Genomic DNA, 26,181 nt, shown 5'->3' with positions numbered 1-26,181 from the left:
TCTCAAATCATTAAAAAAAAAAAAATCCAGAAAACACTAAACATGCTTACTAAGCATTGGAAGGCACGAAAGTCCAGTGGGTTCGACCACGCTCCGAGCTGTGCCCCCTAGAGATCATATGTCGTAGTGGTGTTGGTCATTGTGACTAGCCTGAGGTAGTCGGGTTCAGATGTAATGGTAGTCTCTCATCTCCTGTAGCACTTCCTCCAAGGCTTTCTCCACACTCAGTTTCGGAGGCTTGTGTTTACAAATGAACTGTGGTGAAAGAAGAGAATATTGCTCCAGTTACAACTTGATTGTATGTGCCTGTCGTCGGGTGAAAAAGTGTCGTCTCTTGATCTGTATACGATATGTGATGAGTGCCTTGCTAGTGATCTGGGCGAGTTCAAAAACAGCTTTTATCAAGAACCTATACTGGGGGCGTCTGGGTAGCGTAGCGGTCTATTCCATTGCCTTCCGACACGGGGACCGGTGATTCGAATCCCCGTGTTACCTCAGGCTTGGTCGGGCGTCCCTACAGACACAGTTGTCCGTGTCTGCGGGTGGGAAGCCGGATGTGGGTATGTGTCCTGGTCGCTACACTAGCGCCTCCTCTGGTCGGTCGGGGCACCTGCTCGGGGAGGAGGGGGAACTGGGGGGGGGGGGGATAGCGTGATCCTCCCACGCGTTATGTCCCCCTGGCGAAACTCCTCACTGTCAGGTGAAAAGAAGCGGCTGGCGACTCCACATGTATCGGGGGAGGCATGTGGTAGTCTGCAGCCCTCCCCAGATCAGCAAAGGGGGTGGAGCAGCGACCAGGACGGCTCGGAAGAGTGGGGTAATTGGCCAAGTACAATTAGGGAGGGGGAAAAAAAGTGGGGGGGGGACCTATACTGTATGATATTAAAAATCATTGTCTTTCCATATTCAGTGACCCAAATAACTTCAGTTTGTCAGGAATATTTCAAGATGTTTTGTACCCAATTACGTTTTGTCTGGCAAGTTACCAGTTCACCGTTTGTGTGCGGTCATGACCAAAGAAAGCTCAATTAAAGGTGCGATATTTTTAAGCCAATGCCTCAAAAGAAAGCGATCGAAAGGCCATAGCCTGATTTTCTGTCACATTCACAAGACTTAAAACAGCAAAAGCACAATCAAAAACAGTTGTCAAAAGTACCTTTTGTCAGTTAAGACTTTTAACCAAGGTAAAGCCCTATTTCTCCCCCAAAGATTGAGAGTTATTCATGTTTCATGATATCTATTGTAATTCCTTCTATGTGGGTGCAAAACAGTCATCTCTTCGTCAGCTGCAGTTAGTACAAAATGCTGCCGCTCGTCTTCTAACCGGAAAAAGAAAGTGTGATCACATGACACCAGTATTGGCCTCCCTCCACCGGCTTCGTGTCAGATTCAGGATTGATTTTGAGATTTTATTGCTTGTTTTTAAGGTTGTAAATGAGCCCGCGCCACACTATCCGGCAGAACTCCCGCATCATCATACTCCAGTCAGAGCACTGAGGTCGACTAACCAGATGCTCTTGGATGTTCCCAGATCCAGACACAAAAGTAGAGGCGGCCGAGCCTTTGTGGTGGCTGCCCCTAATCTCTGCAACAGCTTACCTATTCGTGTAAGAACTGCTCAGACCCTAGAAACTCCAGTCGCTGCTGAAGGCCCACCTCTTCTCGTTGGCTTTTGAGTTGAGCTGGACACTTTGACTTCACCTTCTACTGTGCCGCAGATTGTTTTATTATTATGTTTAGTGTTTTATTCTTTTTGATTTACTGTTATTTTTGATTATTTGGTATTTTAAGCCTGTTTGGCAGTTTGGTCAACTGTGGTTGTTTTAAATGTGCTATACAAATAAAATTTGACTTGACTTGAAGTGACAGCATGCTCCAAATCCTCAGTGCTCTCCTATCCTCACCCAAAATGGGTACAACTCAAATGTGTAAATGTCAATTCATCAAATATCCAGTTAACTCTTTTGATACCAGTATGCATCCCTAACCAAACTGGCCTGATGCAGTAAATGCCACCCATCAGGAAGATTTAAAACAAAAAACACTCTAAATCATGTAGAAACACAGAATGCTGTGTTCTATCCATGATTGAATGCCCACATAAACCAGTAAGCCTCCAGTACCTCCTTGGTGTCCTCCAGTGTGGTGTATGTGTAGTCTGCTCCCAGGCTCTGCAATAGACAGGAGTGGAGATGTCTGCTGGTATGGATGAACTGCCTGGTCAGGGTCAGCTGCTGCCTTAGCATGTCATTGAGAGCAAAGACAGCTGGACTGTAGGTGCTGAGGGCTAAGTCACACACACACACATGCATAGACTTCATGAGGTCAAGTCAAAAATAACCAATGTTAGGTACATGGCAGTGGTAGAAGTCATCTTACCCTCCACAGCTTCTGCGCTAACTGTATGACTAGCCACGGGGGCAGGGTCCACATAGGTTGTGGCCATTGCAGGGCCCAAAGTAGCCATACCTAAGAGACCAACAGAAAATTAGTTTAGGGTGGATAATCCAGATGTAAAATGAAAAGTTTGCCTGCTTTTTTTTTGTTGCTCTGTTAAGTTTTCTTGCAGAACACATCTTGGTGACTCAAAGCTGCAACACGAAACTGTTTCAATATGACAATCAATATCCAAGTCTCAAGTTTTATGTCGATATGTTTGAAAAACAAGGTGCTTCTGTATAATTTTGCACACAAATGCAGCGGTATAAATTTAATGCAGTTTAGCTGGGATGTTAATGTTCAGCATATCAACACTACCACAGAGCCATAAGGCATTTTTAGTAGCAAGTTCATTCATAAGGGGTTAGATAAGGTGAGAAGTTGAGGGCGAAGGTCGTGGTATGACAATTCATTTGCTCCACTGAAAGTGTGTTTAACTGATCTGCGAAACAAAATATACTGTATAGTTTGAAATCGTTGGGACGCTATGCCTTTCCATGTCAGGCTTTTAAAAGGCTTTAAAACTTGTGAACAAAGAACAAATTTCCCCTTCCCTCAAGAGGAAAGAGAATTAAAACTTGAATATGTAATAAGTCCAGGGTTGCTCCATTAAGAAAGAACAGAGAAAGATGATAAAAGGTAACTGTGACAACAGGAGGTGGGGTCTTACAGAGAAAAGGGTCTAGTTCAAAACTGATCATTAAAACAAAATAAAGTTTATGTAGGCACAGAAACTTTGTCATTCCCCAGATTCATCATCTAAAGAGCAGCTGCAGATGGAAGACTGGTAATGTTTTGCGCAACCATTCCCTAAATAATTTGAGAAACCAGCTGACAGATGCTAAATCATTTTTCATGACTAGAACCGTGTCAGCTATTGTGGGTATAAATTTTGCAGCTGAAATGGGTGACAATACATTGGGATCCAATGATGCAGCACTGCTAAATGTTTTTTTTTTTCTGTTGGCAGCTAATGTAAACCCAGAGCTTATACCCTAGCATATGGTTCTGGAGAACAGGTTTTCATTTTTATAAATATCAACTGGACTGTTTTAGCTGAGGTTTTTCACATTAATAGACAACCTTCATGTATGTCAGACTCACCAGCTGACCAGCTATAGGCCAATAAGTCGGGCTTGGTCTGTGTTACTGCATCCCTCACAGCTGTCCGCGGGGATGAGGGCATTTCTGACCGGTGAGACGGTGTCATAGTGTGAGATGAGGAGTGGTCAGAATGTGATACAGAGGATTTGGAGTGGAAGTCTCTCCTTCTGCTCCGTGACCTGGTTGTGTCACTGTGAGTGGAGGTCTGTGTGGCGTAGGACCGACTTGCAGTGGAGAACCTGCTGGAGTAGCTGTCCTCTGCCTTCACGCTGGCTCTGTCAGACCCAGACACTTCTGCCCCAATCTCCGAGACATCATCCTCTTCTTCCTCTCCTTCTCTGTCTTCTCCCAAGTGCTCTGAGATCTCACTGAGTTCTGGTGCGGTGCTGCTCTGGCTCTCAAAGTCGCTCTCGTAGTCCAGCACGTCCTCATCTCCCACCTCCTCCTCCTTCTGACCTTTGTCCTGAAGATCTCTTGGAGCAGGGGCTTTGTGCTTGGAAGATGTGAGATCTTTTGTAAGCTCTTTCCGTCAAGACAATAAGTAATCAACCAAATAGACCTCTACAGAGTGTCATCATCTCCATTTATGGGATTACAGATCTATCCTCATTTCAACTCAATTGAAAAATGTATAGGGATTAAAAATGATCAACTCTGAACTACATCCAACACTGTCATTTGACCAATTGGGTTTTGATGATGCCACAAGCATCTTAGCATAATCTACTGCTACTTTTGGCTGCTCCCGTTAGGGGTCGCCACAGTGGATCATCCGTTTCCATCTCTTCCTGTCCTCTGCATCTTCCTCTGTCACACCAGCCATCTGCTTGTCCTCTCTCACCACATCCATAAACCTCCTCTTTGGCCTTCTTCTTTACCTCTTTCCTGGTAGCTCTATATTCAGCAGCATCTTAGCATAATGATTTTTAAAAATACAAGTTGTCTAAACAATTGATGGCTGTGCTGTGTGTCAACGCCACTTACAGTATTCAAAATAGTCTTATGACAGAACAACTGGCTCACAATAGATGAAAAACTGAATGGATGTGGATTTACTACAAAGGACTCATATGGATCTCATCACAAGTATACATCAGTCTGATTCCACATTTTTCAATTTGAAAGTTGCGATGTCATCTCTACCTCTGGGGTGTTAAGTGTTATGTTTAACCCAATTGTGTTTGCAGATGTGCACCTATGTGCTGTATTATTTCATTATAAATTAGTGTTAAACTTTATTCTTATGATGTTTTTTGTCATCTCCCACCTGTTCTCCTATTGTTTCCTCTGTAAACCCCAGGGTATCAGGAACCAGGTCATCTAATGTCATGATGTTCATCTTGAAATCTGCAAAAGCACAATATCCAAACTATACAATAACCGTCTAGCCCATACAACTGTCACTAACTCTTTACTTTGGGCTTTGCTTGTATGGCATCAAAAGCTGCCAATAAGGACAACGCAAGGGCATTATAATCCGAAATTCCTTTGAAATGTCAAAAACTATAGGGCAATTATTTATCTGATGACAACAACAGAAAACAATTATACACGATTGATAACCGGTCCAACAAAGTACATCCAAAGTCTGCACTGACTGCTTTATGTACATATTTTTGTATTTGTTTTTGTATGTGTCCTATTCTTACATTTTGATTTCTATACGTATTTCTATTTCCCACTTGTGTGTTGAAGCAGCAAAACAATCATTTCATTATGAGAATAATGTAAACTTGCTTTCATATATGACAAATTAACTTGAATAATGGATAATAACTTGCCTTACAATTAAAATGTGAGAAGGGCATAATTACTATATAATAAATATGCATTGCCTCACAATGTAATTTAAGTGGAAAAGAATTAACACAGGCCCTACAAAACGGTGGTCTGTGTAGTTGTCTAACCTGCATGAAACGAAGAATGAAGAAAATCACGTAAGCATCTTTGAATCACTTCTTAGAAAAGAGAAAATACCTGACAAAGGGCTTGAGTGAGATACTATTAATTTCTATGGAGAAACACTCACCAATTAAAAATGTATAAATAGAAGAGATAGGATTACTTAGAATCTTGAACAGCAGTAAAAATGCTGAATGGTGCCTCTCCTCCGCTTCCCTACCCCAAGTACCTTCAACAACAGTTTTCTACAAACACAAAACTTCTCTACTCTCACCTTCGGTGGAAACTCTGCTCCTCTCACTGTGGGAGTAGTGTGAGTTAGGGGCGACAGGGAAGAGTTCTGCCAGAGAGTGTATCTCACTTTGTCCCGAAGTTGAAGAGCGGCAGCTTGGTGGGCTTCCTGTGCTGGAAGGGGAGCCTGGCCTACCTGGTAGAAGAGGGGAGGCATAGGGAGGAGAAGGGGATGGAGAGAGCACAACAGATGCACTCGGGACTGAGAGAGGAGGGCTAAGATGGTCCCGAGCCAGGCTGGAGGGATGGAAGGAAGAACCGTTTCCAGGAGGCAGAGATGACATTCTGTGGGAGGATGACATGGGATGGACCGACGGAGGCGGACTGGATAAGCCGTTATGTTTGATTTTGCTAAAAGACTGCAAGAGAGAGAAAGACAATACTGGTTAGAAAAGGCTGAAATTTATTCGTGATTTTGGTGTGATACAGCATGCAATAGTCCTATGACTCTTCAAAGAATCATTATGTCCTTTTTTACAGTAAAAGTACACCTTTATTTGCTCTGTGGCTGACAATGGCTTGTCAAAGGGCGTGTTAAGGCAGCGAGTTATTGAACGTTGGTAAACACGTTTACCTTTCCTTCCGTCATCGTAGCTCTGGCTGGTCTTGGCAGGCTGTCCTCTGTTGAATCAAAAGAGTCTCCCAACAGCTTCCTCATGTCCTCCTCATCGCTGTCCAAACTAACACCACTTACCACTTTGACTGGTTTGGCCCCCAAACTAGCATGTGACACTGAAGCAGTAGCAGTGCTGGGCCTGCCCTTTGACATAATGGTGTCAGCAGCAGACATTTTGACACTGACCTCTGGCTCTTTGGGGGGCACAGCACTGCTGACAGCAGCTGCAGCTGCATTTTTCTTTAGATAACGTTTCCCCCTCAGGCTCACATCATTGTTGGACTGGGCTAATAGGGGCATGGGAGCCTGAAAGGACTGAGAGGGGGATGAGTAGAAAGAGACACCCGGGTCAGAGGAAAGTATCCGTGCAGTCTTAGGTCCTTCCCTTTCCTGTCCTTGTGTCTCAGTGCCAGCTTGCTTGCTGCCTTCCTTGATCAATGCCAATCTGTTCAGGGCAGCATTCTGGGAGCTACGCTGGAGAAATGACACGTCCCTGCCCAAGGGGGTGGATAAAACAACATTTTCTGTGAAATGGGTTTCAACAGCATATTTGAATATTTTACTTATTTTATACATAAGAATTATGAATTCCCTTTACCAATTGTTCCCTCTGATGCTTTAGGTCAGTATTTACTTATCGCTGGTGCTAACCATTAGGCCCGTGTATCCCTAAACCCAAGCCATACCTGGGTTCAGTCGGCTGTGTCATTTCAGACTTGCCAACAATTGGGGACTGTCTGCTGATTGTAGCAGGTGGTGTGGCCTTCTTCAAAAACCTGCTCCCACTCCCCCCTCTTCCTCCGAGAGAGGTCTGAGGTCTCGGCTCCTAGGAGCAGAAAATGGAGAGGGGTCAGGCAGTGCTGTAAGAGCAGATGTCTACTGTCAGACATGAGATTTACATCAGGAAAAATGATCCACCGTTAATAAACAAAGTGTAATATGGCTATTTGGGATTTTGAATCACTTCAATTAGGATGAATATAGCAAATTAAAACAGATATGTCAAGATTTTACTAATATCAAATATACTGTCAGAACCCTGATTTAGAGCTTCTGCTGGTCACCTTCTAAAGTAGGGGTGGGCAATCTTTCCCAGAAAGGGCTGGTGTGGATGCAGGCTTTTGTTCCAACTAAGTAGTCACACATGCGTCTACGAACCAAAGTCCATTACAAAGACTCTACTGGTTGACTAGCTGACTCAAGAGTGTAACCGCCTGGTTGGGGCAAAAGCCTGCATCCACATTGGCCCTTTCTTGATAACACTGTCCACCCTAGCCCCGATTTGGGACTCACAACCAGCAGAGTCCCTAATCAGGCTATGTCCAGCCCTACTTTAAAGAGTAATGAAACACCAGACCATTTTAGTGACGTTCCTGACATTTTCAGGTTAAAAACCATGTAAAGTTTAAAAACATGCCAGGCTGGTCTTGGTACTCTGTGATGTTAGCATAACAGGATAAACACTGCTGGAAATAACATTAGTAATGGGTCTGTTGGATGTGGGTGTACCAGTACACCTATCAGCATTGACAGACAAGACAGTCAGCACTAACAATTGTCAATAGCACTGTCCATGCTGGTTCTTGGGCACACCTACATCCAACAGATCCATTATGTTATTAGCTGTGTGTATCCTGCTATGCTTAAATCAAAAGCCTCTTTTCCACGGTAAGGCAGAATGGTTACCAGCGTTGCATCGTGACATTCCGTGCTGCTCCGGACTCATGGGAACAGTTACAGTGTCTTTTTCCATCTGTCGGGCTGCTAAAACCAGAGCTAGAAAGTACCTCATAAAAACTAGTGACAACAGCAAGCGATGCAGTGGGTCAGTGACTCAGCTATCTGTTGGAACATTTCTTCATTTTTCTTTGCTTGATCATGAATGTTTTTGGTCGAACCAGATGTCAATTTGTACAAGGGTAGTCATAATGAATGCCACGTTATTCGACATTGTATTTCAATGTATTACAATGAATTGTATTCTTACAATGAATTTGTTCTCTGTATTTAACCCATCCTATTGTATAGGAGCAGTGGGCAGCTGCAGCGCCCGGGGACCAACCCCAGTTCTTCTTTCCATTGCCTTGGTCTGGGGCACAGACAGGAGTATTAACCCTAACATGCATGTCTTTTTGATGGTGGGAGGAAACCGGAGCACCCAGAGAAAACCCACGCAGACACGGGGAGAACATGCGCTACCCATGACACCTTCTCGGGCATTTTTATTCCTTTTTCTACCAACCAAGCTGACCTGGAAGAGGATGTGAAGAGACCAGATAGGGAGTCATAAAACTTGATGTAAATGTGAAACCCATCAGTGAATACCAACAGAATTAAGCCATCCTACCAGAATGGCTCTGCTGCACTGAGCAGTTATCTAACCGCATGCTGGATATGGTTTGTAAGCATTCCTTGCCAAACCATGTCCAGGTCGAAATGTCATTGGAACCATTCTGCTTCGTGCTCAGAACTGTTTGGCCCTACCATGGAAAAGAGGCCAAAGGCCAGCCTGCAATGTTTTAACCTTTACATGTTTTTCAACCTGTAGATGTCAGCAAACTCACTAAAATGGGTCTATTGTTTAGCCACTCTTTAAAGGATGTTTTCTAGTTAGTGTCACATTACATCCATTGACAATACCCTCCAAAATCAGTTACCTTGGGTGGATCCTGTCCAGCTGCAGCAGAGCCCATGGTGCCGTATCCATGCTCACTGGCCGAAGACAGGTCACTCAGGTCCAGAAATGAAACATGTGTATTCGAGGGAGCCTAAACGGAAATAACACACACAAAAAAGCAACAGCTTTAAAAGACCCGGGAATGCAGGAGAAAAAAACAACAACACATTTTGCAATATTTGAAACGCACCGTTTTCGCCGGTGAGTTGTTTCCAGGTCCGTTATTCCCGCTGGCACTTCCTTTCCGTGCAAGCAGTGCCTGAGCCCTTTCCAAAGCTGAACTCCGGCTACCACGCTTCCACATGCTTAACCTTACAGCTGTTACCTGGTTTGTCAAGAGTCACCTCTCAGGTTCATTGAATCTGGCTTTGTGAGAGACTTTAGGCTGCATGGTTATCGTCCCCCTAACATAAGACACCGTATAACTTAGAGGGGGGGGGTATAACGTTCCTCTGACGAGGGTGCAAGGCGACGAGCAGCTAACGTGAAATCTGTCACGCCGCAGTTCCACCGACCTAACGCTAACTACGTTACGTTAGGTTACGGAAATGCCGCAAAACGAACCACAACGCGGTTTATGTCCTGAAACGCAATAGGAAGTGTCTGGCGTTTAACCCGCTTACATCGGCGTCGAATCGTTTCGGTAGTTAAGGACGGCGACCACTGCCCGTATAGCGACCGACCGCTTGGTCTTCGCGGCGGTATCCAAGGAGGCCGTCGCCTGTGAATGACGTATTTAAGACGCGTCTACGGGAAGCCAGAAGGATTAAACGACTGGCGCGTTTCGGTTTGCGTTTATTACCCTGGTCAACACAATGTTGCTTGCGTGGGGTCTTTCGACGGGTTCTAGCTGACTTTTTGGGTACTGAATCCAAATCTGGCGTTAGTTTTTTGCCTATCACATCAGCGTTTTTGGACTATGAAAAATAATTTTTTTGAGAAAACAGCAATTTTACACTCGGAAGATTAAAAAAAACACCGCTGCATTAGAAGATCGATAGATGCGAAAATGGCTACAGTGAATAAATAAACACTCAGCTTAGCACGAAATTACTTGGTGTAACCGGTTATTTTCTTGCCCGGTGCGGGATTCGATACGAGGTGTACTGCACCACAAGGCGACGTCGCTAACCGCTCGGCTAAAGGGTCAGACCCGTTAGCTAGGGGGCTAACGTGTCTTATTAGTAGTTTACATACGGAAATGAACAGGGGTCATTTTTATCCCCATCGAGATTGCCAGACTAGATGGTCAACTTTTGTAAAATCCTGAATAAGGAGCGTACAGACGGCACGAAAACTTGACGCGATGGAGCAAAATTGAGCTCAGATTTGGATTCAGCAGCCCAAAATTGGCCAAAAACAGTTTCCAAAGTCCACGCAAGAGAAAAAAAAACTGTATTTTTGTAGACCAGTGTTATCAAGTAATTTATTTTTGGAAACGTTGTGAATTTCCCAAGGCTCGAGTGACAGAAGATACGTCAACAAATACTAACGCACACCATAGTAATACACGATTAGTGATGCACTATGATTGATTGTTAACATTGTAGCGAATTCGAGGGACAACGCAACCACAGGAAGTGCCGCGGCCGGGAAGCGAACCCGTATCGCCCGCACCGCAGGAGGCATCGCTAACCGCTCGACTAAAGGCTCCGACCCGCCAGCCGGCCAGCCAGCGGCCATCCTGTCTTCTTATCCATGCACGTCACAATATTAATCATCATAATCCTAATTGATTTAGTGCGTTGTCTGTGTTAACTGGGCAAATAAACCGTCGGGAGCCCAACGCACGTCAACCAAGCCCCCCCCCCCCACTTAGGTCCATTAGTCCGTTCCGTGTGAGCAGACCAGAAATCAAACCTTCAGCCCTCTTCGCTTTTTCCTCTCACTGATCTTCATTGCGAAAAGTGTCGCAATAGCCTTACGGGAAACAGCCGTGGCCACGAGAGTCGTCCTGTCTTGGGAAATTAGTTGAGGTCCACTGATGCAAAACTGGCCTTACTTCTAATTGTTCTACATACAGGGTAGGTAGTTAAAAAACCACCTACTTCGTAATTATAGATGCAATGACACGTGCGCTGTAACGCCCATCAATCTGAACATTGCCGTGACCCGGATTCGAACCGGGGTTGCTGCGGCCACAACGCAGAGTACTAACCACTATACGATCACGGCGTGCTACACAGCACACGCTCTTGCGCTCGTGACATATGGTCGCTATTACTCCCTCGGGGACGGCGACTGTGACCGCCCAGCATTTTTATAAAACAGTACAAGCTGTGTGATCCATAGGTATAAACTTTTAAGACTCTTATTAAATGTCCATAATGTAGACTCTTATTGGGGCTCCTAAAAAGACTCTTATTAAATGTCCATAATGTAGACTCTTATTAGGGCTCCTAATAAGACTCTTATTAAATGTCCATAATGTAGACCCTTATTAGGGCTCCTAATAAGACTCTTATTAAATGTCCATAATGTAGACTCTTATTAGGGCTCCTAATAAGACTCTTATTAAATGTCCATAATGTAGACCCTTATTAGGGCTTCTAAAAAGACTCTTATTAAATGTCCATAATGTAGACTCTTATTAGGGCTCCTAATAAGACTCTTATTAAATGTCCATAATGTAATTTACTTTTCGAATCATCCACTTTAGCTCTAAGAGGCAGCTTATCAGTCGGTGGACAGGGACTCTTCCGATGCGGAGTCTTTGAGGAGTTTTGCCACCAATCAGCTGCTGCCAGCCCTCTTAGGCGATGCTGCGAGAGACCAGGAAGAAACGAGACGGCAAATTCACCTTCCGCTTCCGTCATCAGCTCTAGAAAAGCATGAAGACGTTAAAGCTCAGAAATGAATGGGGGGGTGAGTTAAAAAATTGCCTTAACCAGAAAAAACAAAACTTTAAAGATGCTTGTTTTGCAGAATCATGTTTATTGGCCATGTAGGTTTGTACACACACATGGTATTTGACTCCGGTGTCGTGGCTCTCTCAGTGTACTTAACATAGAACAACAACAACACAACACCCTTCAGATATAGACACAAGGCGAAATAGGAGGTGACAAACTGCAGCGGTGCAGATAATATGTCAGACATGAATGAATGGATGATGATTTATGTCGAGCATGTAAATAAGTAGGATAATAACATACAGATAAACTATTGCCAATAATCTGAAACGATCAACAAACCCACACACCAAACAGCGAACAGATCTCCGTTTGCATCAGCTCATTTGTTGCACCTTCGAAAAGGAGCAGGAGGAAGTATGCCCTTATTTCCCCCCCCCTACCCCTTCACTTAATCCAGCTACTGTTCACTTCAGACTCAGTTCCCACTACACTGCATGCACAGTTCAAATTCAAAGTTGGAATAGATAATAATAACAATAATAATAACTTTATTTATATAGCACTTTTCTAAAACAGTGTTACAACGTGCTTTACAAAGAAACAAAACCAGACAAGGCAAAAATAAGAGTAAGACCAAATAAGTAAGAGTAAAAATTTAAAAAAAAAGCATAAATAAATAAAAACGTTAGCAGGTTGCTTGCAAACATGCCCGACGTATTATTTCAGGTATATTTCGGATATGTGTGTGGTTTTGGCGACATTTTGGCACCTTTAAATCAGAATCTCCTTCCACAGTTGTGTGTTTTTTTTCTGTCAAAAAGCAAAGTTTAAAAGTCGTTTCTAAATCATTTGGGTGCACATCGGTGATGCATTTTGTGCATGGCGGGGGATTGTCGCTGGTGAGTATTTGCAGCGTCCCTGAGATTTGCGCATCGGCATTAACACGTACGTGTGTAATGGACGGCGTAAACGGCCAGCCTTCTCCACATTTGGTATGTCCTATTCATGGTGCGGGGTTCGGCGCACCCCGGAAGGGGTTAAAGGAACGTTTAAACAGTGACGTCACGCGCCGGTTCGCTACAAGTCGCTTGCTGGTCACGCGCCGAGCATGTTAAGGAAGAGAGTAACGTCTCGGCGCGCAGCCGTCTGTTAACACTGGATGGATGAAGAAGAAACACCGCAGTGAACAGGGTGGCCAATGGCAAGCGTGCTACATTTGGGCTATATTAACCATGTACGGACAAGGAGAGGACTTCCCTTATTGTGCGGCGGTTCTCGTTTATTTCCCTCATGACATCGCCTGCCTCTCGTTTTTGCCCCCCCCCCTCGCCCCCCATACATTATTAGATATGCCCCCATACATTATTAGATATATGCCCCCATACATTGTTAGATATGCCCCATACATTATTAGATATATGCCCCATATATTATTAGATATGCCCCCATACATTATTAGATATATGCCCCCATACATTATTAGATATATGCCCCCCATACATTATTAGATATGCCCCCATACATTATTAGATATATGCCCCCAATACATTTTTAGATATATGCCCCCATACATTATTAGATATGCCCCCATACATTATTAGATATATGCCCCCATACATTATTAGATATATGCCCCATACATTATTAGATATATGCCCCCATACATTATTAGATATGCCCCCATACATTATTAGATATATGCCCCCCATACATTATTAGATATACGCCCCCATACATTATTATATATATGCCCCATACATTATTAGATATATGCCACCATACATTATTAGATATATGCCCCCATACATTATTAGATATGCCCCCATACATTATTAGATATGCCCCCATACATTATTAGATATACGCCCCCATACATTATTAGATATGCCCCCATACATTATTAGATATATGCCCCCATACATTATTAGATATATGCCACCATACATTATTAGATATATGCCCCCATACATTATTAGATATGCCCCCAATACATTTTTAGATATATGCCCCCATACATTATTAGATATGCCCCCATACATTATTAGATATATGCCCCCATACATTATTAGATATATGCCCCCCATACATTATTAGATATATGCCCCCCATACATTATTAGATATGCCCCCATACCTTATTAGATAAGTCCCCTCATACCACAGCTCCGACACGCGCTTGATAGATGTGACCTCAGCTCCCCTGGGAGCGAAACCAGTTGTCTCCCATAAATTCTCACTCAGCCTGCACTGTAAGCTTTCGCCGATAGGCGGCGGTGAGTTGGACAGAGTAGAGTCGCGCAGAATTGCTGGGAGTGTCGGGCTAAAATTACAATGAATTACAACTCCCGCACGGATTTCAGTTCAGTAATCGTTACAACCTATTAACCGGTACTAATTTTCCAGCCAGATCTGTGACTGCCTCGTCTGAACACGATTTCAAGTGTGGTAGAGCTAGCACTACAGCTAACTATTTAAAATAATAATAATAATAATAATATCGTTTCACAATTACCGGCATTGCCCGTGCTCAATAGCGCCTCTAGCGGCTGAATGAGGGTCGCCGCGCTTCGATGGCGGTATTATCCCCCCCCCCCTCCCCGCCGCACTCCGGGAACTCTAGCGACGATGTACCAACGTAACCCGAGCACTTCCGGAAGGTAACTCGTGGTTTCATTTCATTGGTCAGGCTTTCGTCCAATGAGCAGCGGCCATCTGTGCGGGGACCGAGGCGTGCGGAATCTCCCGACCCTGCGTTGTCCTGAGAACATAAAACCTTTATTTCAGCTCGTTTCCGCTCACTCGGAACCCGCAAGTGCCGGAGAGAGGTCGGAAGGATGAGGCTGGAAGTGGCAATCCTCGCGGTTTTGGCGTCGGTAGCCGTCACCACGGACGCCGCTGTCTACTTCAAGGAGCAGTTTCTGGACGGAGGTGCAGTATCGCGAATTTCTGTGCGCCCTTTTCCCCCCCACGGTGGTTTGGCGAAAGTGTTTATTCCCCTTCGTGCGTGGCCCGCGTCTCGCCGGTTCTCGAGTTCCTTTTGGGGACGTTCGAAGGAAACGAATCGTTACAATGTTGCAAGATTTCCATTTCGTAGCGGTAGGAAACGCACGATGAGCCAATAACGGTGGTATTTAAGTCGGGCTGGGTTCATTTCCAATAGGAATTCAGCTGTGTGGCCTGTTGGGCTTTTCAATAAGTATTAATAAATCTTGATCAGTGTACGAGTCGTGGTTGCAGAAGTACTTTCACTTTTGGCGCACGTATTGCACCGAAGTCTACTTTCAAAGGGCCTTTCCGCCGAAATGCAGTCTGTGTGGAATATGCTGTATCATAATATACGCCTTTGTTAAACTGCCTGGTGACTTGTCAGTGTGTAGCTGTTTTAGCGCATGTTAAATAAACCGACTCGTTGTCGTGGTGTATGAGCTGGCTTAGTTAAGAGACAGCCTAATGGTTGGAATAAGACAAATGTGATGTACTGCACTGCTCATGCGTGAACTCTTCTGTTTCAGACGCATGGAAGAGTCGGTGGGCTGAATCCAAGCACAAGTCAGACTATGGCCAGTGGAAACTGACTGCTGGGAAGTTCTATGGGGATGCCGAGGCTGATAAGGGTAACATTTGATACAAAATGGCTCAATTGGGTTGATTTGCATCAGTCAAATCGTTGTGGATTGTTTACCAATGTGACAAGAAGGAGGCGGGAGACTATTTGTGTGTGTGTTTGCATGCATGGGTAAAAAAGTGAAGACAAAAGTCTAGTCTGCTTGGCCAAATGCAGAAAGCTATTTGGTTTCGCTTCTGGCCTCCTTAGGAAAAAAAAATCATGATCAAATTGAGAGAAATGACAATGAACAAAAATAATAAGGGACACCTGGTCACAGAAAAAGGCAAAACCCACTCAAAATGATATAGGATGGATAGATTGTGTGTGTGTGTGTGTGTGTGTGTGTGTGTGTGTGTGTTCAGAGTTTACCAGGAAACCCTGTAAGGCGGACAGATAAACGGAGTTGCTAAAACCTGTCGTTCAATCCCGTTTGTCATGATTTTTCTTAGGTCTCCAAACCACACAGGACGCCCGTTTCTACGCCCTATCCTCTCGCTTTGAAGCATTCAGCAATGAAGGCAAGCCCCTGGTCATCCAGTTCACAGTAAAGCATGAGCAGAAGATTGACTGTGGAGGTGGCTATGTCAAGATCTTCCCCTCCAGCCTTGACCAGAGCGAAATGCATGGAGAGTCACAGTATTACATCATGTTTGGTAAGTCTCGTTTTGTCTGTGTTATTAGGCCAGTTGAGGACTGAACCTAATGTTTTTACATCTGTTTGGAGAGAAGACTTTGAAGGCTACTTGTTGACTAAGTGGTGACAGCATTTTCCCACTTAGTAGTTCAGTGGACCACACAGCTGTTCCTCTTCGGTGATTCTGTTGTAAGTGTAAAGTTTCTAAGCACACTCAAAACGTGTGACCTGTGTCCCCAGGCCCTGATATTTGTGGATACAGCACAAAGAAGGTTCATGTGATTTTCAACTACAAGGGACAGAACCACCTCATCAAAAAAGACATCAATTGCAAGGTATTTATTTTTTCTACGAGCATGTCTAACATCTTGATTCTCTCTTGAATTGAATTGTTTAATCGTTAAAAGTCAGATGCACAACTCTCCTATCTGCTTTTTGTAACTTTCATACACACTTGCTTTTGTCTCCATCCCATTGCATCCTCCTTCAGGATGATGAGCTGACCCACCTGTACACGCTGATTCTGAATCCAGACCAGACGTACGAGGTCAAGATTGACAATGAGAAGGTGGGGTCAGGCAGCCTAGAGGACGACTGGGATATGCTCCCTCCTAAGAAGATCAAAGATCCTGAGGCCAAGAAACCCAGTGACTGGGATGACAGGGCTAAGATTGACGACCCCAGCGACACCAAGCCAGAGGTAGTACAGCCAGATAAAAAAACACTTGTGAAGGGACATATGTAGAGCCACTTTCCAGGGCTGTTGTAGTAATGCAACACGTAATTGAACCACATGAGTTTTCTTTGCATTTTCCCCCTCCAGCACCTTCTCAACTAGGCTGTACATGAGTAATGATACCTTCCATAATATTAACTAAATGAGCTGTCCATTATTTCAGAAATAGCTGGCACTGAAAGAATTTGCCTTAAAGAGATACTTGCATCAAAATCCAACTTTTCCCGTTGTTAATCGATGTAAGGCGTGTGGATGTGATCGATGAGACAAATGGTAGCCCTAAAATCACATTTATGGCCAGACGAGAGATATCGGCGGCCAAGTAACTGATTTCCAGTTGGCGAAAATGTGGTAACTTGCCGTGTCACGACTTACCATTAGCATAGAGTGCGTGTCCGTAGTGGGACACTATAAAAGCGGAGATGCACCCTTTTGGCTCAAAGGAATATGGCTGTAGTGGCTGAGCAACATATTTGTGAGGCAAGTAGTCAACTTCCACTGAGAAAGAGGAATCATTTTCCACATCCTCAACCTCAAAGCTGCTGTCGGTGGTCTCGTTGCGCGCCTTTTTTTTTTTTTTTGTAAAGTGACGACAGAGCAGGAAGGGGGCTGCCACCAGTGAATTTCTCGTTTTTCTACAGCAGGCGGTTTAGCCCACCCTGAATTTCAGAAGCCAATAGCTATGAAATAAAACCACATCTACCTTTCGGTTGTAATTCAAACCACCCATGTTAAAAATGTGCTCAGAAACCGCATGAAAGTATCTTTTTAAGGTATGCAATGTAAGATTCTCCCCCCAATCTAGCTAATATTTAACTCTTTTGGTTATTTTGTGGCTTGTATTTGGCTCTGTTTCGGAAGATGAGTTGATGGTAGTTCCCACGGAGCCCCAATCCTGCTTTATAAGCATTCAGAAAAAGAGAGAGAGAATCTTAATGGCAGACTTTAAAAGTCCTGCGGCGTCTTCCACATAGCCTCAGACAAAGCAAGGGCTTTAATAAGCACAAGGTGAGCGTGTGCTTGGAAAACCTAGCTTTTGACAGCACGAGAGAACACATTACCTACCAGGCGTGGCAACGCTGATGCAAACTTTACATAATGAACGAACACACAAAACATTTTTTTTTTTTTTAGTGAAAAATGAAAATTGATTTTTATTTTCAGCATCTGGAGAGAAAACTGGGGAGGGGGAGAGGAAGGGAACAAAAACACACACACACCACAAGCACTTGGCCCCTATCTGGCACGTAACACTAGCCAATGTGCAGCGAAAGTAATCGGTATAGTCGAGTCAAATTTATTTGTGTAGCCCTTAAATCACAATTTATTCCCAGATGGCTTTACAGTTGCATTATGTGTCATGTACAACACCACCTCTCCCATGACTCGGATGAGGAAAAACACAGAAAACCCTTTATCAGGGCCATATTGCCTTATGCCCCTTTTCCACTGCATGGTCTCGACTCTACTCGTTTTTTGTTTGTTTTTTTTTTGGTACAACCTCCGTCGAGGTTCCAAAGCGAGCTGAGTCAATACTAAAAGGTGAGGGAAATTGAACAGCTGCGTTTACAACCAGGGAGGATACCAGTAGAGCGACTCGTGAAACTTGTTTCTTTGTATTAGTTGATAATCTACCTGCGACGGAGCGGCTCCATCACCGACTGCGGGCGGCGCTCATACACACGCCACACATTCCCGGCTCCCTTCCGTTCTCATTAAGAGGTTAATAAACCTCACTATCGTCCCTCTTTCCTTCTCCGTTTCAGTGGAGCAACCAAGCGTGCAGACTTGGTCGCTCTATTTTCATTTACACATGCATTCATGCAAATGTTTTATTCGTTTACCATTTGTTGTAGTGCGTTGCATAGTCACAACACTCTCTCCCGTCTCTTTTTTTTTTGTTTTGTTGCTGCAAACTTAAAAGGAGACTGTTTGGATAGTCCTTGTTTAAAATGTTAATTAAGCCTAGTGGGAGGGGCTACCGGTTTAAAAGGGCTGCCTTCGGCCCCGGTGGAGTCAAGTTTGGTTACAGAGGCGGTAACGACTACTTTGTTTTGATACAGTGGTTGTAGTACTGTTGTAAATTCTTTGTATAAAAGTTTTTTGGGGTTTTTTTTTTCTTCTTTGAAAGATATTTGAGTTACTGAGTAACTCCTTTTTTTATATATATATTTTTTTTGCAATGGAGTATTTTGTTTTTCTGTTCCGTCTTCTTGCACTTTTGTAAATATTCTCGTCTGCACCTTGGGAGGCCGGCATAATCGATCACACCATCATATTTTCCAACTACGCCTGTATTTTTCCCAATTTTTGGGGAGTTTGAAATCGGGGGGGAAAAAAAAAATTCAGCGAATCTGTTACACCGATGTTGTTCATGTGGAGCAGCCGTTTCGAGTCGGCTCGGTTAACTAAAACACTCATGGGGGTGCTGGTAGAGAAGGAGGGGAACAACTAGTCAACACGCCCACATGCAACCGGCAAAGCAGGGTGTACCATCTGCGGTGGGAAACGAAATCCGGAAAAGGTAAAGCGAGTTGAGCCGGTACAGTGAGGTGGAAAAGGGGCATTATATAGATGGGCAAGACCTGTTTCCTCTCAAGTCGGCATAATTCCAGTTTTGGGTAGAAATCTCCCCCCCCACCCCCACCCCCGCCTTCAGCAAATAACGTATCTTCCTTTTCAATCGCTAGTGTATTCATTAACGTTTACTTTCTAAGAGGAGTGTACACGCCATGCTGTTTGGGAAGGTGGGTGGGATCAGGCTGTTTCTGTTTTCAGATCTTGTAGATTTATGCATTTATGGGTGTCGGTCTTAACGCACTATTCTATTTAAACAATGGCCATTGTGCCTAAATGTAGACTTAACAAGGTTATCACACACTTCTTGATCCTTAAAGCGCCATTCCTGTAGATGGTTGTTTTTTTTTTTCCGGTTCACTTACCGACGCCTATGGTAATAACAGGTGCTCGGTCGGGTAAGGTGGTGTTTGGTTAATCCAAATTGAGAAGGTTCTTTCAAAATAAAACGGGAGTAGATGGTGCTGCTATGTCGGTACCTTCCCCGCTGCCGCGAAAAAAAAGATGGATGAATTTAAGTTTTTGCTATTAATTCTGTGGTATCGATTGGTAACTGTCTTCTGTGGGCTTGGTCTGCCATGTCTGCTGTTTGGCCACAGCAACTTTTCTTTAACTTCAACTCTCTGCTATCTGCATTCTTCCTCGTGTTTGCCAAGATGAGGAAGTAAAACAACATGCAGAGGACCATTTTTCATGGGAAACTATTTCCTGACTATCGCCACTAAAATGAGCCACTGCTTGTATTGCTTTGACAATACATATAGTGAAATGAGCCACTGCCAAAGCGTTAATGATCTGGATGTTTTTTGGATTAGCTTGTCTTAAATATACCAGCAATAGAAAGTTATCGGAGGCATTTACTTGCATGCATATCATGACTGTAGCATTAAAGCAATTCTGTAGCTTTAAACTACAAAAGAACTTTATCTTAAATATTTGATTTGACATGACGTACTCGTCCATGTTACTCTTCCTAATTACTCAATAGGGGACCCTTTATTTTGTCCTTTGCCCAGCGTTGTTTTACTAGTAAATATTTTCTCAGCGGAAACGTCACAGAGCTGGCAGACAGCCGGGCAGAAAAAGCATTCATATCAGTTTACCCCATCTTACTCTATGCATGAGTGGGGAAAAGGCAATGCAAGCGAGGCCCATTGCTCCACAATCCCATTGCTACATTTCCAAGTAAGAGATGAGGAGGGTTACGTAATTACCGAGTGGCTTAAAAGTCAATATAATTTTATTTGTATAGCCCATTATTACGAATTTACCTCAGTGGGCTTAACAGCAATACAACATCCTTGCATCGGATGAAGAACAACTCCCTAAAAAAAAAAGCCTTTACAAGGAGAAAAAATAAACCTCAGGGAGACAGATGTGCAATGGATGCTGTGTGTACACAGTTCACAGAATATAACATTGAAAGAGGATAAAAGAATGGAATTATAAGATGTATGATGAGGATGCCAAGCAGTGTCCAGATAGATTACACTTTGTCATTTAGGACAAATAAACGCGTCCAGATGAACCAATTAAACTTTCTTTGCTTTTCTTACCTGCATCACTGGGCATGCATAAAGACACTGCTTTTTTTTTTTTTTACCATTTATACTCATCACATTCTATACACCTTAATTATTCAACAAATAATAAAGATACTGTTCTCCACTAGGATTGGGACAAGCCAGAGACCATCCCTGACCCTGATGCTAAGAAGCCCGATGACTGGGATGAGGATATGGATGGAGAATGGGAACCTCCCATGATCACCAACCCAGAATACCAGGTATAGCCCGCCATTATAGAAAGACTTGTTAATAATAAATGTGACTGTACCCCCTTTTTGTTGCTGTTGTGCTCCTGAACACATCACTGAGTTAGGACACACATATGCTCATATTTGGGATATGATTGCAAAATAAAATCCATGATATTGATTTTTGCCAACATTGAAATGGTTTTCTGTTGTTTAGTTTTCCGTCAAACATCTTGCAGTATGGATTTGTACATTATTTACTTTTTGCTCACTGCTGACATTAATTCCAGTTACCCAGCTCTTAAGTATTGGTCATCGTGCGGATCCAATCCATTATTTTAAAGAAAAATTTAGACACGGATTGTAGATTTGTGTGGTCAAAACAGTGTTGTAGTCGAGTCACTAAACCTCGAGTCCAAGTTGAGTCTCAAGTCCCCAGTGTTCGAGTCCGAGTCATCAGGGTTGAGTCGAGTTCCAAGATGGGCTCCAGTGCTCCACTCTGGCACCGTAAAAAAGCTTGACATACAAATAATTATTATAATTAAAAGTTAATATAGCTGTCAATATCTTATGCCAAATTATTAGGGCCTATTACAAAAAAACTTAACAAAAACAAAATAAGTCTTTATCATTTAACAAGTTCGAGTCCGAATGCAGTCAATGCTCAAGTCCGAGTCATCGGTGCTCACGTCACGAGTCCTGAAAATCAGGGCTCGAGTCCTGGACACAAGTACTACAACACTGGGTCAAAATGTTTGTGATAACCCACTCTCAGCTAACTGAGCGACTTGTGTATAGTAAAAAAAAAAATAGGAACAGTAATAACTTCAGTTTGTTTTACCTCCCAGGGTGAGTGGAAACCCAAACAGATCGACAACCCTGACTACAAGGGAGCCTGGATCCACCCTGAGATCGACAACCCAGAGTACTCTGCTGATGCCACTATGTACAAGTTTGATAACATTGGAGTGTTGGGTCTGGACCTATGGCAGGTAAACATAAACTTGTCAGAGTTGTAATAAGTGCATTATATATTTAAGAATTCTATAGTAATAAGTGATTAATTTTGTCTGAGGATGCTAATACCGCCCTCCTGTACTTCTTAATCTCATTAAGTGTCTTTTGCTCTGTCCAGGTGAAATCAGGCACCATCTTTGACAACTTCCTGATCACTGATGATGTCAAAGAGGCGGAGGAGTTTGGGAAGGAAACCTGGGGAGCTACTAAGGTAGGAGGCGTGTTCCTGTTTGTGCCGTGCCTGGTATGACAAGTGTAGATACAAGCTGGTTCTGAACGCAGCCTTCCTCTTAAGCCCTCAACCACTTGGTTTTTAAGTGGCAACACCTCAGTGCTTGACCGCTGCTGTCTTGGTGGCTGATGGATCATCCAACAAGCATTATTTTGACAAATACACAGCCTGCAGTGCTTGAGTTGCTATTTGAACTCGCCACCATGTGTGGATGGTCAAAAGGTCAGGTGGCTAATGAGGCAGATTTAATTTTCAGATTGAGGGGTTGAACGGAATCAAAAGAAATGTGACATCACTACTCTGACCTGAAAAACCACTGTAATCCACCTGTACAACTATGCTATTTGCAGACCAATATTGATCATCATTGGAGGTGAACAATTTGAACATTTAAGTCTGACTGGGTTCTTGTGATGTAGGATGTGTGGTGCTGAGTGTTTTAATGTCATCCAGGTGTACATTAAGTGACTGGTCGTCTTGGCAAATTGATAACTGGTGTAAAGGACGGGGGAGTGCCTCTTAAAGGGGTAGTAAGTAAATTAAATAGGCCTAATATTTTTTTCTCTCTCGCTCCCTCTCTCTCTCTTCACCAGGGACCAGAAAAGAAGATGAAGGACGAACAGGAGGAGGTGGAGAGGAAACTGAGGGAGGAGGAGGAGAAGAGCAAGAAGAAAACCGAGGGGGATGATGATGACGAAGATGATGGGGAGGAAGATGAGGGGGAAGAGGAAGGAGAGGGGGAAGATGAGGAGAGCGAGGAAGACTCTCAGACAGAGGAGGAGGACAATGACGTCACGCCAAAGGATGAGCTGTAGAGGAGAAGAGCTGGCGGACATATTCTGCTCCAACCTCTGTGCAGCTCCTTCAGCGGAGGACCGCAGGCGTCTCTCCTCCTGATTCTGGTTTTAAACAAACATGCAAACAACAAACAAATCCAATGGACTTGGGCTCTCCATACAGAAGCCTTTTATCCAGGTGAAGGGTTGGGGAAGGGTTGGAGGGGGCAGGCTTAGTTTCCCTTTTTTTTTATGGATTCCTTCATCTTTTTTTCCCCCTTTTTAGAAAGTTAGAGAAGGGTTTACATTTTTCTTTTTGTGTGTGTGTGTCTGTGTGTCCATCCCAGAGAGAATTTTATAATTTAATGTGATTTCAGATTGTGGTCAGTCCTGTTTGAGTGTGAATCCTACAGTTGTTTTTAGGTGCTGCATTTTTTTTCTTTCTTTTCTTGTGTTGTTTCCCAATTAGCAGTGACCGGAGATGTCAGGAGGCTAAAACCACCCAAATTCAGTTCACCTTTTTGACTTGCACAATAGTTGCCTACCTGTTTTTTCACGAGTAAATTCATGATACATAACCTATCCCAAGGAGTATCAAACTGAAAGTTGTATGAAGATGGGATAATAAGCTAAAAAAATAAATGAAACTGATTTGACTTTGTTTTTTTGTGCTTTTGCCTTATGATGATTGCCATTTGAAAGTCCTTCGGTTATCACTGATGCACCGCTGGTCTTGATCAGCATTTTATCTTTACTGTGTCAGGGTTAATACTCCTCTCTTCTCTGTGCCCCTGACCAAGATGATAGAAAACAGAACTGGAGTTGGTCCCCTGGCGCTGCAGCTGCCCACTGCTCCTATACAATAGGATGGGTTAAATGCAGAACTCAGATTTCATTGTAACCATTCATCCATTATCCAAGCCGCTTATCCTGCTCACAGGGTCGCAGGGATGCTGGAGCCTATCCCAGCAGTCATTGGGTGGCAGGTGGGGAGACACCCTGGACCGGCCGCCAGGCCATCACAGGACCAACACACAAACACATTCACTCCTAGGGAAAATTTAGTACGGCTGAGTCACCTGACCTACAAGTCTTCGGCCTGTGGGAGGAAACCGGCGCCCCCGGAGGAAACCCACGCAGACACGGGGAGAACATGCAAACTCCACACGGAGGACGACCTGGGACGACCCCCAAGGTTGGACTACCGCGGGGCTCGAACCCAGGACCTTCTCGCTGTGAGGTGACCGCGCTAACCACTGCGCCACCATGCCGCCCCGTTGTAGCCATACAGTGACAAAAATAAAGTGGCTTTCGTTCTTTCTTTCCCTCAATCTAATAAGCTTAAGCCGATCATATATGTCCAAACTGTCCATCTAGTCATCACATCTTTATTTGCGCTGGCTCCTTTTTTTCCAGTGTGCCGTGAACTAAGGACCAGTTGTTGACCAGTGGGGTCCTTGCACTTTTTTTTTCTATATGATTTCATATGCAGTACTATATGTATTTATCCCATCATAATTTATTTAATCATTGCAGTCATTCTCATGAAACAGACAACGTGTCAGTACTCAAAGCTCTGATTTTGGCATGTCTTTCTCCTGGTTGTGTGTATGTGTGAATATGTCTGCTAGCAAGAGACTATCAGACAAACTGTGATTCACAATCTTCGGTTTTTTTTTTTTGGTTTTTTTTTTTGTTTGCTCTGAATAAGTTGCTGTCCCCATGGCACACACTGTTTGAATGAATAAAATGAAACTTCTCTTCAACGTTACACTTGCCTCTTTTTAACAGTCACTGACAGTTTTGAAGTCGTATGTATTACAAGTCATGAAAGCATGTTTACACTTATTCTCATGAGATGCTTGCTTTGCTGGCTCAACACACAAGTTGGAAATAAAAGTACTTCGAAAAATCAAAGTGCAAGAACAGGATACAAGTGCAAAGACAGTGGGTGCAGACTTTGGATTGACTTTGTTGGGCATGTGCGACAGTAGAGGTTGTCTGACATGCAATGGTACCCTCAACAGTAAACCTGCAAATGGCAGATTGTGCAGTTGGTAAAAGGAATCCTACTGAAGTATTGTAGCAGTAAAAAGTACAAATAGCAGATGGCACAGTTGGTGGCGGCAACCATAACGAAACAGGATTCCTCATGTTTGGTGTTAAATTTGAGTCATTAAAATTTGTAAAATATGATTTTGGCCGCTGTCTCAATAAAACCAGAAATCATCTTCTCATATTTGGTTGTAAATAGATGTTTTTCTCTATTATGGCCTCAACAGTGGCCAGTGAACATATTGGCTTAATAGTTTGGTTAGTATAGGATAAAATATTAGAAGCATTTCAAAATGCGTATGTAGCCTACATAATGCAAATCTGTCAGCTAAACCAGACACGTTTCTAGCCGACTGGAGGGAGAAATATCAACCCTGTGTGATTCAGACGGATGGTCTATTCCAAGAAATTGGTACATGTACTTGTTACCAGTACGCTTATCTATTGCAATGCATAGCCACCAGCGTTACCCAAGAAAACCATAAGACGGCCACAACTGGTCCAGAACCCTGTGGTTGGACTAACAGGAAACAAAGACAAAATGTCACATCACACCTATTGGGAAATCTGTTCACCAGCTACCAATAGTGCTAGAGTAGCTTTTAAGTTTCTTTTTATTTGTTTATAAATCTTTTAATAGACTTGCTCCATCCATCCATTGTCCAAACCGCTCATCCTGCTCTCAGGGTCGCGGGGATGCTGGGGCCTACCCCAGCAGTCATTGGGCGGCAGGCGGGGAGACACCCTGGACAGGCCGCCGGGCCATCACAGACTTTTTCCTGTCTACATAAATGATACAGCTATAGCTCTCGAATCCACAGACACTCTTCTCCCAACTATTCCAAGAACACAAAGTAAAAGAATCATGGTGAATATGTGTGTTTTTATGTTTGTACATGTACTTAAAT

General features: G+C 43.6%; 2 protein-coding genes and 1 non-coding gene across 3 annotated transcripts; 1 reads left to right on the top strand and 2 right to left on the bottom strand.

Annotated features, from left to right (window-relative positions):
- Nucleotides 1–25: 25 nt before the first annotated feature.
- c3h19orf44 (chromosome 3 C19orf44 homolog) lies at nt 26–9,725 on the bottom strand. The gene is made up of 10 exons (XM_056275990.1): nt 9,220–9,725; nt 9,010–9,120; nt 7,039–7,178; nt 6,311–6,845; nt 5,720–6,095; nt 4,811–4,890; nt 3,544–4,036; nt 2,380–2,469; nt 2,124–2,287; nt 26–255 (listed from the first exon to the last, which is right to left on the bottom strand). Exons 1-10 carry the CDS (start codon nt 9,331–9,333, stop codon nt 166–168), a joined length of 2,193 nt encoding a protein of 730 aa, XP_056131965.1. The 5' UTR covers nt 9,334–9,725; the 3' UTR covers nt 26–165.
- A 1,407-nt stretch (nt 9,726–11,132) lies between these two features.
- On the bottom strand, nt 11,133–11,204 carry trnah-gug (transfer RNA histidin (anticodon GUG)). The gene has a single exon. It is a non-coding gene; the product is annotated as a tRNA-His (tRNA).
- Nucleotides 11,205–14,584: 3,380 nt separating this feature from the next.
- Nucleotides 14,585–24,989, top strand: calr3a (calreticulin 3a). Its single transcript, XM_056278065.1, has 9 exons — nt 14,585–14,811; nt 15,396–15,497; nt 15,940–16,143; nt 16,365–16,459; nt 16,615–16,824; nt 21,110–21,223; nt 22,042–22,185; nt 22,329–22,421; nt 23,036–24,989. The coding sequence occupies exons 1-9, from the start codon at nt 14,718–14,720 to the stop codon at nt 23,255–23,257; spliced, it is 1,278 nt and encodes a 425-aa protein (XP_056134040.1). The 5' UTR covers nt 14,585–14,717; the 3' UTR covers nt 23,258–24,989.
- The last annotated feature ends 1,192 nt before the right edge of the window (nt 24,990–26,181 follow it).

The sequence above is a fragment of the Lampris incognitus genome, chromosome 3 (genome assembly GCF_029633865.1).
Source record: "Lampris incognitus isolate fLamInc1 chromosome 3, fLamInc1.hap2, whole genome shotgun sequence".
Classification (NCBI taxonomy): Eukaryota; Metazoa; Chordata; class Actinopteri; order Lampriformes; family Lampridae; genus Lampris; species Lampris incognitus.
The sequence above is the reverse complement of the archived record's forward strand: the minus strand, read 5'-3'. Positions and strand labels throughout refer to the sequence as shown.

What these genes read in the sequence shown, in the direction of transcription:
- c3h19orf44 (XM_056275990.1), bottom strand. Translation starts at nt 9,333, where the DNA reads ATGTGGAAGCGTGGTAGCCGGAGTTCAGCTTTGGAAAGGGCTCAGGCA. An exon ending in GAGCAGAGTTTCCACCGAAG is followed by an intron (nt 4,891 to 5,719) that starts GTGAGAGTAGAG and finishes GTGCTTTTGCAG; the next exon opens with ATTTCAAGATGAACATCATG. An exon ending in AGGAAACAATAGGAGAACAG is followed by an intron (nt 4,037 to 4,810) that starts GTGGGAGATGAC and finishes ACATCTTCCAAG; the next exon opens with CACAAAGCCCCTGCTCCAAG.
- calr3a (XM_056278065.1), top strand. Translation starts at nt 14,718, where the DNA reads ATGAGGCTGGAAGTGGCAATCCTCGCGGTTTTGGCGTCGGTAGCCGTC. An exon ending in GGAGCAGTTTCTGGACGGAG is followed by an intron (nt 14,812 to 15,395) that starts GTGCAGTATCGC and finishes CTTCTGTTTCAG; the next exon opens with ACGCATGGAAGAGTCGGTGG. An exon ending in AAAAAGACATCAATTGCAAG is followed by an intron (nt 16,460 to 16,614) that starts GTATTTATTTTT and finishes ATCCTCCTTCAG; the next exon opens with GATGATGAGCTGACCCACCT.